Source organism: Euleptes europaea, chromosome 3 (genome assembly GCF_029931775.1).
Source record: "Euleptes europaea isolate rEulEur1 chromosome 3, rEulEur1.hap1, whole genome shotgun sequence".
NCBI classification, from domain to species: domain Eukaryota; kingdom Metazoa; phylum Chordata; class Lepidosauria; order Squamata; family Sphaerodactylidae; genus Euleptes; species Euleptes europaea.
In genome coordinates, this window is record NC_079314.1 from 71999916 (window position 1) to 72012475 (window position 12560).

General features: G+C 41.9%; 1 protein-coding gene across 1 annotated transcript; it reads left to right on the plus strand.

Moving 5' to 3' along the window:
• Positions 1-7751: 7751 nt before the first annotated feature.
• On the plus strand, positions 7752-12350 carry YEATS4 (YEATS domain containing 4). Its single transcript, XM_056846817.1, has 7 exons — positions 7752-7909; positions 8962-9081; positions 9842-9908; positions 9997-10091; positions 11317-11409; positions 11484-11571; positions 11971-12350. Exons 1-7 carry the CDS (start codon positions 7859-7861, stop codon positions 12138-12140), a joined length of 684 nt encoding a protein of 227 aa, XP_056702795.1. The 5' UTR covers positions 7752-7858; the 3' UTR covers positions 12141-12350.
• The last annotated feature ends 210 nt before the right edge of the window (positions 12351-12560 follow it).

The window sequence follows — 12560 nt, forward strand, 5'->3', positions numbered from 1 at the left end:
TGATTTAGACTTCGATTGTTTAGACTTTGGAGTGATCTTGAGTGGGCATTATGATTAGTTTGGAACTGTTGAGGTTAATTGCATACTTGAGTCTCGCATTTTTTCCATGAGATAAGCTTCAGGTTTTTAATGTTGTAAGTATTGACTTTAGTTTTTAAAATGCCGTGTAAATACTGGACTGCTTCATTTTTCACTCATGTACAGTTTAACCATACTTTCCAAGTTTTATATATAGGCTCTTAGTCACATTGTTTACTTGGCTGGTGTAGAATGCTGTGCAGAACAGACAGCCTTAAAATGCAGCTTTTAACGTTATAGCATCCTCTGTAAAGTGTACATTTTAATAAGATTTCAATTTGTGAAATAAAATATTGGAAGGAAGTCAGTAGAAAAAACTGTAGAGTTCTTGAAATAAAATATTAAAAATTCTTGATGGGGTGAGCTGCAGCAATATTGCTTTCTAAGAGCAACGTGTGGTGTTTTTTACAAGAATGTTAAGGATATCTTAGACGCTCCCTATTTTCTAACATAGTATTGGGACAATCACACCCATGGGTCTGAGAAATCTGTGTCCACAAGTTCATTCCTCAATTTCATATCAGGCTGGTTTCTTTTCTTGAAGTTGTTTAACTCTGGGCTTGTCCATTGAAACAATGCCACTGTGTCCATGTGAACACACATAGCATATAATTTCTAAAAAGGTTTCATGGTGGTTTTTATTTATTTATTTGCTCTTCTGATCCAATTGTAAGCCTCGAGGATATAAAACCAAATACCTCTTTACAGCCTATGTATTTACTCCCCTTCCCCCCGGGTAATCCCGTTTCTGAACTGAGAAACGGATCCTGGTGAATATTCTACATTGATTCTGTTCACCTGTAATAATGAATGCTAGGAATTCTGCTCAGTTTTGAACATTTCTTGTTTTGTCTTCCTACATAAAATGTCTGCAAATTGTAGTATTCAAATAATTTACTTTCTAAATCTAATAGAAGTAATTGTGTTTACTGATTGCAGGTAGATTTAAGTTTTAAAAAATCTATCCTTTTTGCCAGAATTTCTTGCAGATTGCCTACTACTTTCCCTTAGAGGTTTTCACATGATCTTGGTTTGGTTCTTACTATATTGCCTAGCATCTTGTCTACCTTAATCAGCATAGATACTAAATTACAGGTTAATTCATTGCGGTGTGAGTTGATTTTTCTAATGGCTTTCTAAACTGGTGGCCCAAAGATCAATCTGTATAGTGTTGAGTTTCTGGACACTGATGTCTTCACAAGGTAAGAGGGATCACATTTACATTTGTGACTTAAAAGGTCTAATCTGCCTCTAAATGTGGTTCATCAAAACTTTCCCCTTCTATACTTCTAATCCTTTGATTATATTACCTTTCTTTCCAGCCTTTAGGTGACTGTTAAGAATTTGCTGTCCAACTATTTGTTGGTTTTTAAACTGCAAAAGAAGTTACATTGTATTGAAGAAAAATAAATCACATTTTTATGCAACCTTAAGTCTGCCTTGAAATCTTTTGTTATTGTGTTGCCATTTGAGGTGTACTTTGATAATCTGATAAAATATTAAGCTGTTCTTTTAAATTAAGTGTTCTATATTAACTTTCTTGATAAAAATGGGCAAGGGAAGACCTATATGACCCAACTATACTGCTGACAGTGTTCAGTCGTTTTACTGTGTCAGTGGTTGCAGCAGTGTAGAAGCACCAGACATTGTTACCATTATATCTGCACAATCATCCTTCTGAATTTAGTCATTTAACATTACTATTCAGTGGTGCACCTAAGAAGCTCTTTGCTTATTAGTCTGAGTTATGCAAATTCATGAGGAAAGGTTAATCCAGTTTGGATTGTTCCTATGCTAGGATTCAACGTAATCCCATGTATCATAACACATACTACCCTGTGGCTGTATATCACTGTTGTTTACTTGGGTGTTGTGGATTTTCCTTCATTTTAAAGACTTTTCCACCATGAGGCATCACTGTTTCTCACCCATCTTAACCTCTTCTTGTTCTTGCACACAACATCCCAGTGATTCCTTTCTGTAGCACGTCCTAAAGACCCCACTTTTGGCTCTTGCCAGTTTTCTTTCAGTGACTGTCAGTGGAAAGGAGGTGATACTTGAGATGAAAACATTAAGTCTATGTATAAAGGCCTGGTGATGCATGCATAATGTGAAACTGCCTTGAATTAGATCACTGGTCCATCTAGCTCAGTATTTTCTACTCTACTCTGACTGGCAATGACTGTCCAGAGTCTCGGGTAAAGAAAAAAAGAACACTAGTTATTAGTTGGAAATGCCAGTGATTTAATGTGGCTTTATTTATTTACTTATATTTTGATTTATACCCCTCCCTCAATCCCCACCGAAGGCCAGGCTAAGGGCAGCTAACAACAGTAGCAACATACAATATTACCACCCACTGTCCTGCCCTTAAATCCTTAAAGTTCATTCAAGTTATTTAATAATTGCAGATCAAGAATGTGAGCAACTAAGGTAAATTACCTGGTCAGATGATAAATCAAACCAGTAATTTGTGTTGCCCCTAAGAAGTATAGAGAGTTAGATTGGGGAAATGCCCTGATTAAGGAAGTGGGATAGCTCTGTTCTCCCTCATCTTGTGCTTTAACCCACCCTGAATCATAGACACACATACCCCCACGCTTGTAGGGTTGCTCATTCTGGGTAGGAAAATTTCTGGAGATTTGGAAGGGAGCTTAGGGAGGGGAGAGAGGTTAGCAGGAATGTAGCACCATAGATTTGACCCTCTGAAGCTGCCATTTTTTCCCAGGGTAACTCCAGGCCCCACCTGGAGGTCAGCAAATGTAGGAGACCACTCCCTACAAGGAGACATGCACTGGTGGTACCAAGAGTTTCTAAACGGGGGTGTTTCCAAGAAGCCTATAAGAAGAAAATTGGAGAGTTGCTCTAAATAAGTAACGGGAACAGCTGCATGCTCTCTGCACCCCCAAAAAAACTTTAGACTGCTCCGATTCTTACTGCTACAAGGGTCGTCGGTGGTCTAGGTCCGTGTTGGTGAACGTATGGCACGTGTGCCAGACTTGGCCCGCTGAGCCCTCTGTGGGCACTCGCAGCCGTCATGTCTGCCTTCCCTGGACTCCCGCCACCCAGCTGGGTGGCGGGGGCTTTGAACTGCTCCACGCTGCCTGCAGGCAGTGCGGAGCAGTTCAAAGCGCCCCCCCTTCGCTGGACTCCCTGCCACGCTTTGAACTGCGCGCTGCCTGCAGGCAGCGCGGAGCAGTTCAAAGCGCCCCCCCCCCTTCCCTGGACTCCCCGCTGCCCAGCTGGGAGGAAACCTCAGTATTCAGGTTAAATTGCCATGTTGGCACTTTGCGATAAATAAGTGGGTTTTGGGTTGCAGTTTGGGCACTCGGTCTCTAAAAGGTTCGCCATCACTGGTCTAGGCAATGGTCAAGGAGCAGGCAAACTAGGGTTGCTAACTTTGGGTAGGGAAACAAATTCCTGGAGATTTGGGGGTGGAGTATTATTATTATTTATTAGACTTATAACCCGCCCTCCCCAGCAAGCCGTCTCAGGGTGGGTAACATCATTTTAAAAATACAACAATATACAATATAAATATACAGTAAAATCCATAATAAAATCATCAACAAAATTCTGATTCATTATTCTCAATGTCAGCAAGTCCTCAATATTTTGCTTACCAAGTAAGTCACCTGACAGATTGACAGGAAGTATGACGCTCAAAGACAAAATGGTGACAACAATCAATAGGCAGATGAGGTGGCGCTGAAAGGTGAGATAGTGAATGGCATCACCCCCACATTTGTCATGAATCTCTTCATCACTGCACCGCAAATAGGAATGGTAACAAATCAGCAAGCAAGGTTCACCAGATGGGTTTTGTTGCACAGCAGCAGCTAGTGCTAGACTAAATTATGCTAGACACAATACAATCTAGGAGACTTCATAAAATGTCACATGGACTAAGACATAGTATGGGGAGGGCAAGGAGTTTAACTGGGATGTGATGCCATACAAGATCACTCTCCAAAGATGGCATAATTCTCTAGGGCAGTGGTCGGCAAACTCAGTCAACAGAGCCAAATATCAACAGTACAACGATTGAGATTTCCTTTGAGAGCCAAATTTCTTAAACTATATAGGTAGGTACACTGTTTATTAACTTAATAAACTTTAAAGTTTTAAGTCTTAATTAAACTATAGGTACACTGAATAAAACTTGATATCATACTTAATAATCTTATTTATTTCTTCAATGCCTTTTAACAACCATTCATGCACGGGAGGTTTTGCCTTGAATTTGCCGCTCTCTAGATGCACATTTTCCCCATCTGCATTCTCAAAACTGCAGGGGGGCTTATTGTTGAGTTTTGAGAATCTGGACGGGGAAAATGTGCATCTGAGTGGCAAATCCAAGGCAAAACCTCCCATTCATAAATGGCCAATAAGCCCCCATGCAGAGTTTTGAGAATCTGGATGGGGAAAATGTGCATCTGAGTGGCAAATCCAAGGCAAAACCTCCCATTCATAAATGGCCAATAACTCCCCTTGCAGAGTTTTGAGAATCTGGATGGGGAAAATGTGCATCTGAGTGGCAAATCCAAGGCAAAACCTCCCATTCATAAATGGCCAATAAGCCCCCATGCAGAGTTTTGAGAATCTGGATGGGGAAAATATGCATTTAGAGAGTACAAATCCCAAAAAGAGTACAAATGAATCAACCTCCTCCTTGCCGCCGCCGCCTGGGCTCCTTCCTTCCCTCCCCGGCCATCCTCCCGTCCTCAGCGCCTTGGCCTCCTCCACCAGCTAAAACCAGCGCGAAAAATCCCGCCCGCTGATTGGCTGCCGCCGCCTGCCTTGGCGCCACCGACCCTCGAGCGCCGCATGCAAAACCCGGCCGCGCTGTGAGGGGAGGGAAAGGGGGGTGTCCCGGGACGGGTCTTTTTCACAACCCCACACCAGCCCTCCCGCAACACCAGCCACACCCTGTCCGTCTTCCCTTGCAGGAGCCAGCAGAAGACGACGCAGAGGGAAAAGCTGCGTCGCCCCAACTGCCAGCATGGAGCGGTTCACCGCTGCTCCGGTGAAGGCTCCCACAGAGGAGAATCGCCCCGCCCATCAGCTGATCGGCGGGCGGGCGCACCCCGGGAACAGCCGCGCTGCATGCCTGTCGCTGCGTGATGGGGAAGGGGAGGGACTCACCTCCCCGCACTTGAGGGTCTTCCAGGGGGAGGGTTAGGGGCGGAATTGGGGGAGGGGAACTCTCTGGCCGAGAGGTTAAGAGGCCAGAGAAGCTGTACCGCCGGGGAGGATGGAAGCCAGAGGTTGCCGGTGCTAAGTATGCGGAGGCACCCTGGCGACATCGGAAGGAGAGAGCAGCTCAGACTCCCCTTCCGACTGGTCTGAGGCGGAAGAAGTCTCGGTCACTCCGTCCTCTCGGGCAGAGACTGTCTCCTCGCCAATGGCCATGCCCCGCGTGATGGGGGGGAGGAGGGCGCTTTCCAGAGCCGCACTCAAGGGGCCAAAGAGCTGAATGTGGCTCGTGAGCCGCGGTTTGCCGACCACTGCCCTAGGGGAAGTGATCCATGTAGTCGAAATCAGTTGTCACTCTGGAAGATCTTAAGGTCCCACCTGGAAGCTGGCAACAATAAGGCAAGTGCCTGCCGCACATACAAGGTCTATGACAATACTACACCAAACATCAACATTTTATCTTCTATTGGTCTAAAAAAAAAACCTGCACGTTAAAGTTGTTACAACATAACATTAAAGAAGGACTTTTAAAAGATGGTTTTGTAGAGGACAATAACTTTAATATGATAGATGAGGCTGGTTCAAAAGTTTACATTAATGGCAAGGGAACGCACAACTCTGGGCAGTTCAAAGCTTGAGGTGGGAGCAGAAACCATGGAGGCATTCCAGGTTCTTATTCAGGTCATAAGGACATAGGAAAGGCCATGCTGGATCAGACCAAGGTCCATCAAGTCTAGCAATGTTCACACAGTGGCCAACTAGGTACCTCTAGGAAGCCCACAAACAAAACGGCTGCAGCAGCATTGTCCTGCCTGTATTCCAAAGCACCTAATATAATAGGCATGCTCCTCTGAACCTTAGAATAGGTAGGCATCATGACTAGTATCCATTTTTAGTAGTAGCCATGAATATCCCTGTCCTCCATGAACATGTCCACTCCCCTCTTAAAGCCATCCAAGTTGGCAGCCATCACCACATCCTGGGCAGGGAGGTCCACAATTTAACTGCATTGTGCGAAGAAATACTTTTATCTGTTTTGAATCACCCTCAAGCTTCAGATGACCCTGTGTTCTAGTTTCATTAGAGGGAGAAAAGCTTCTCCCTGTCCACTCTTTCCATACCATGCATAATTTTATAGACTATCATGCCTCCCCTTAATCACCTTTCCAGGCTAAAAAGCCCTAAGCTTTTAATCTCTCCACATGGGGCAGTTGCTCTAGTCTCCTGATCATTTTGGATGTTCTTTTCTGCACCTTCTCAAGCTCTGCAATATCCTATTTTAGGTGTGGTGACCAGAACTGTACAATTCTTTATGGTCATTCCAACGAGAAGCTCTTGGTGCCAAAGCAGTGTTTGAACTGAGCTCCAGTGCATATCACTCTGTAGGGGCATAGTCTGCTCAGTTTGTGACTGTATGGTTTGGGGTGGTGCAAAGCTTTCTGAGAGGGGTGGGGTACAGGTACCCCAGTTTTTTCTGTATTTGTTCTGGGGCCAGCTCACTTTAGAGCACAGTGAACAGCATAAATCCTTAAATGTGGGAATGAATGATTTGCAGGGGTGAGTGCAGAGCCCTTTCAGTACTGATCCGATTCAACAATTAACTAGGAAGTGCAAAGGACAAGTTTCGAAGCAACTTCAACCTCTAAATCAAGCCATTCGGTGTAGTAAAGGATCCGCCACGCATAGAAACCACGGCAAGACTCTTGAAAATATAATTAAAAAGCAGTAATTTCGGAACAAGCAGATCCTTTACAAAGCAGGGCTACGGAAAAAACTAAAGTAGTGCCCAGGCATTGCAAATCTTCGCTAGTCTGTTTAAAAACAAACAAACAAACAAAAGCCCTATGGCACCTTAAAGATCGTAATTTTTCTTGGGCTTTTATGACAGCTGAATCTATATTCTAACAAAGATGGTTGCCCGCAATTCGAAAATACGGAGCTCTATCGCGGACAGCCTAAGGGCCTCCATTACAACTCGCCTATATACGAAGAATTACGTTTCGGAGAGTTTAGTGTGCGCAAAGTCTTATTCTATGAATTCCGGAGAGCCTTTCTGTTTGTTTCAGCAGGCAGAGTCTCTTCTCCCGTACAGCCACACTGTGCGAGAGCCGGCCAAGGCCTCTTTCCGAAGGTGAAGCCCCACCGCTTTCAATAGGAAATAGTCCACTAGCGGTGTACACTACGTCACAGGCGCGAGAGCCTGATTGTCCCACAAGCCCCACCGAAGACCTTTCTCCCCCCCCCCCAAACTCGCCGCCTTCCGCTTTGAAGAGAACCCCCTCCCTTTTCGCCGGAGGAACCGTTATACCACGTGACAAGGGTCCAGCCCCCCGCCCCCCGCCCATTCCAGCGAAGCTGGGAGGTGCCGAGCCGGGCAGCAGAACACTGCAAATCCAGCGCCGGAAGTGGTTCAGGCGCAGCGCGGGGAGGGTGCGAGGGCCGTGGGCGAGACCGAGCGAGGGAGCGGTTAGGTTCTTGCGCCCAGCGGCCCTGCAGGCGAGAGAGCAGATGGGGGAGGCCTTGCCTTAGCGCGGCCTGGCTGCTCTCGAGCGGCGTGAGGAGGAGCCTTCCCTTCCGGTGCAATATGTTCAAGAGAATGGCTGAGTTCGGGCCTGACTCTGGAGGGAGAGTGAAGGTGCGAGCGTCGCTCGGGGCCCGGTGGGCGGGAGACTGAAGCGCGCAACCTAACGGCTACTTGGAGTGACTGGTGCAAGATTGAGGGTTCTCCTTGGAGGCAAGGGAGAGCGGCTTTTTCCTTTCTTGGTTGCTTCTTGCACTCCCGAAGGCGGACACGCGTCTGGGTAGTTTCTTGGCACCGTCATCTTTTAGGGCTGTTGCTATGGTTGGCTATGGAGATCTCCCAGAATATCTATTACAGAGTTCAGTTCCCCTGGAGAAAAAGGCAAGTTTGGAGGATGCGATGTATGACATTATACTCCCTCCACAAACTCTGCCCTCACCCCCCAAATCTCCAGGAATTGGCAACCTTAGCTATTTTACAGGAGAACTCCAGTTATTGTGCGTTTCAATGGAAGGGTTAGTTCTGTGTAAACCACAAATAATTAAGTTGCTAGATTAAGATATTTATGTTGTTATGTTACTAGCATTATTGCGTTTAATTTGTGTTTCTATGTATATTATCGGACGCCACTTTGAAAAAACACTGAAGATGTGATGCTGGAAGACCTACAGATAGTAGTCGGACTTGTTTTAAAGAAAATAGTACAGTTCTGGGATGATGCATATGTATCTGGGTACAAACCTAGATGAAGGCTCAAAATGTCTAATTGGAATTGACTAAATATGTGCATTTAGGCTTGGGCTATTTGGATTTATTTTTAAATTTAATTAGTTTAGTAGGTCCCCCCTAAATCATCTTCTCTTCCCCAGACTTCTCTCATTTAATTTTAGAAATAAAAAACTTTTGCTGGGGTTTTTTTTTTTTTTTACACACACTAAGGAAAAGTACACATTCCACTCTTACACTTTGTTGTTAGTATTAAGGAGTAAGTCATTCTGGCTCTGAGTCTTTATATTCTCTTGTCAAGGAAATATGGTTTTCATAATATATAATGGAAGAAAGAATTAGAAGTTTCAAAATGTTGGAGATCATGTTTGAGGAAATGTCAGTTTTTATAGGAAGTTGAGTTCTGCAGTGATTTTTTTGTATGTGTATCTTGTTCAAAGGGTGTTACTATTGTGAAACCTATAGTTTATGGGAATGTTGCACGCTATTTTGGGAAGAAACGGGAAGAGGATGGACACACACATCAGTGGACAGTTTATGTTAAACCTTACAGAAATGAGGTATGTAAAAAAGTTTTCAACTTACATTCATAAATATACAAACTTAGATTTGATCTTATTGACATTGTTTTTGATTATGGGGCTGGAATCTATTCAACCTTTTTCCTTGAGCAGAAGGGCACTTCCTTAGGAGGAAAATTATTTCTGAGAGTTCTCCTACCCCATTGCAGACCCCACACTGCATGCCTTTCCTTAACCTCACCGTTAGTAGTCTCTTGAGAACTAGACCAGGAATGGAGAGACAGGAAAGATCTATTCTGCACACAGAACTTTCCTTGTTGGGATTTAGCCCATGATGTTTTAAATATGTAATAGTGCAATCCTAAAAACACTTATCTGTGACTAATCTGGGAGTAAGCCTATTGAATAGTCCTGAGTAGAATTCTTAGTAGTCCTGTAATTTGAAATGAAGTATACTACAATAAATAAAGGAGTGATTGCTTAGGAAAAGGTGCAGTGAAAACTCTGGGAAGTGTTGCAATATGAAGTTGGCTGGATAGAAATTCCCATTGGCTGAGATGCTTTTATTGGAATGCACTTCACTCACTTCATTTAGTGTAGGATGCTAGTTTAAGAAAGCATCTTAGGGAAATTCAGACAGGTCACACAAATGTTGCAAGAGCCAGAAGCTTGAAAACTGCTAATTCTATCTAAACAAATCAGGGGTGAAGTGTGGGATGATGGGGACTAGGAAAGAACAATTAAACATTGTAAAGTGTTTTTAAAAGCTGTAAGTAATTGGTGGCTATATTTGTTCTAGGATATGTCTGCCTATGTAAAGAAAATTCAGTTTAAGTTGCACGAAAGCTATGGTAATCCATTAAGAGGTACGGTTTATGTTTTATTGATAGAAACATGGTTTTCATTACTTGTACTCTTGTAAGTACATTTACACTTACTATTCTTCTCTTTTAGTTGTAACTAAACCTCCATATGAAATCACTGAAACCGGATGGGGTGAATTTGAAATTATCATAAAAATATTTTTTATTGATCCTAATGAGAGACCTGTAAGTATTCCAACTGAAATGATATGGGCAGTTTTTCATATCTAATTGTACTGCAAAAGTCAAACTGCTTTAGCAAAGCCCATTTGGAAATGGGTGTCTTTGATTTAATAGTTGCTTGTGCAGAAGACTGTTGGGGTAGTGCACTTTTTCTCTTTATAAGAACATCAGATACATTCTGCTTAAATTCTATATTTTAAGAAGTTATTAAATGCACAAAAGCTTGGCATGAGAAAGTCTGGCATCCTTGTTAGGAAGAACTTGGTTCAGCCTTGATTATGAAATTCTTCAGTTAGTACTTTATGCTAGGTCAAAGTGGGAACATGGTTTCAAGAAGTGATGTAGGTGAGTAACGCATTGTGTAACTGAGATTATTTTTAATTTCTACCCCGCCCTTTATTTTAATTATATATGTATGTGTGTATCTATCTATCTATATATAAATAATTTGCTAATATCAATAATATTAGCCTTAAAAACTTAATAGTTAAAATGGCACCCTAGTTTAGTTTAGACAGGTTTAAGAAGGATTCCCTCATTTATCAGGGTGAGATTGGTCCTGGAAGGGAGCAACGGGGAGACCTAAGAGACAACAGGGAAACATGAGATCTAATTTGGGTTCATCAAAAAGGACCGGGGAAGGAAACACAAGTGAGAGGGGAAGATGGGAATGGGAAAGAAGGGGAGGGGAAGGTTGTAATTTCTGATTTTTTAATCAACTAAATCCAAATGTATAGCTGGCTTATGTGATTTACAGATGAATTTATAAGCTGAGATGTTAGGGGAGAGGGAATTACAATATTTGAAATCAAGAAGAACATATTATATAATGGAGAAAATAATTCAAAATAAAATTGTATCCTCTATGCCTGTTGCTTCCAGGATGAGTACAATAACTTGTGATACCAGAAGTGTGGGACAGTTACGATCAATTAAAATTTTGAAAGATGCAAACTTGAAAGCTTTATCTTCTTACCAGGTCAACTGCAGTTGGAGAAAAACATCTGTTACAGAGATAGAAAACAAAGAGTCATAGAGACGCTACCAGTGCAAGTGCCCTGTGATCATCCAGCTAACTGAATTAATTAGATCCTGTGCAGTCCAATATTTTTTTTCCTCTGAATGCTTCTCTGCTATGAACCACTGCACCTATTGTACAATTCCTATTGCCACACAGTTTAAATAATGTTTCTGTATGTTAAATAATTCATTTCTCTGTCTTGCATAGGTGACCCTGTACCATTTGCTGAAGTTGTTTCAGTCTGATACGAATGCAATCCTGGGAAAGAAAACTGTAGTTTCTGAATTCTATGATGAGATGGTAAGAAAACAAAGTATAATGAAAAGTTGCTCATCTTAGCATAGAATAAAAATAAGTTGCTGTTTCTCCTTTAGATTTTTCAGGATCCTACTGCAATGATGCAGCAACTCTTGACTACATCTCGTCAATTAACACTTGGTGCTTATAAGCATGAAACAGAATGTAAGTCAGATTGCAAAGTTTGTAAAGCTTCATGCCATGCTGTATTTTAGATACCTAAGGCATTGATTTGAAGATCAATAGCAAGGTTCATAATTCTGCGTGCAGTTGCAGTTACTGCGAAAAATGAGCAGGTCTGCAATCTGGCTTCATATAAGTGATAGATTCTTAAAATAAGGTTTTATGCTACATCAAGATTTAAATTGTTTTTTAGGAATAAGTGACTTGAAAATCCAGTTTATCAAATTAATCATCTTCAAACAAAATCACATCTGAATGTTCCATTTAACTGGTTTCATGTTTTAGGTTCAAAAGAAGATATAGTAAGTCAAATTGGAATCACTGTGTTTTGTAAATGTTTGAATACTATTGTGAATAAGCATAACTTTTTTTTGCATTCAGTTGCCAATGTAGAAGTAAAAACTCGGGAGAAGCTAGAAGCTGCCAAAAAGAAAACCAGTTTTGAGATTGCTGAACTTAAAGAGAGATTAAAAGCAAGTCGTGAAACTATAAACTGCTTGAAAAATGAAATCAGGAAACTTGAAGATGATGATCAATCCAAAGAGATATAATATGTACGGACCTTCTATAGAGATGATCATGGAACTGATAAGGTGTCCTCAGATTTTGTAGGAACAACTGCATATTAGGGTTTTAGGCATTTCTTTGCAAGGGGAGACCACATGTGCCATTTGTTTTTAAGTAGTATTTTCATAATTCAAATTAAAGATGTTTTATCTCTTATTTTAAATGATACGATTACCTCAGAACTGAAAAAAATATTGTAAATTACATTTGAGGTAAAGTGAAGAACGTAACAAACATTCATATTACTCTTCACTGAGCCATATGTGAAATCTGTCCACATGGTTGATGTTCAGATGTTTAGTAGTATTGATGGCTTCATGAGGTACTCATCCATTGACCTAGATAGGAAGAAGTCTTCGGTGCATAGGTAAGTAAAGTAACAGTGCTGTGCCAAGCAGTTACAT

Bases quoted from the DNA above. Each gene is read 5' to 3' on its own strand.
- YEATS4 (XM_056846817.1), top strand. From the start codon at position 7,859: ATGTTCAAGAGAATGGCTGAGTTCGGGCCTGACTCTGGAGGGAGAGTG. The intron at 10,092-11,316 runs GTAAGTATTCCA...TGTCTTGCATAG, and splicing joins TTGATCCTAATGAGAGACCT to GTGACCCTGTACCATTTGCT. The intron at 11,410-11,483 runs GTAAGAAAACAA...TTTCTCCTTTAG, and splicing joins CTGAATTCTATGATGAGATG to ATTTTTCAGGATCCTACTGC.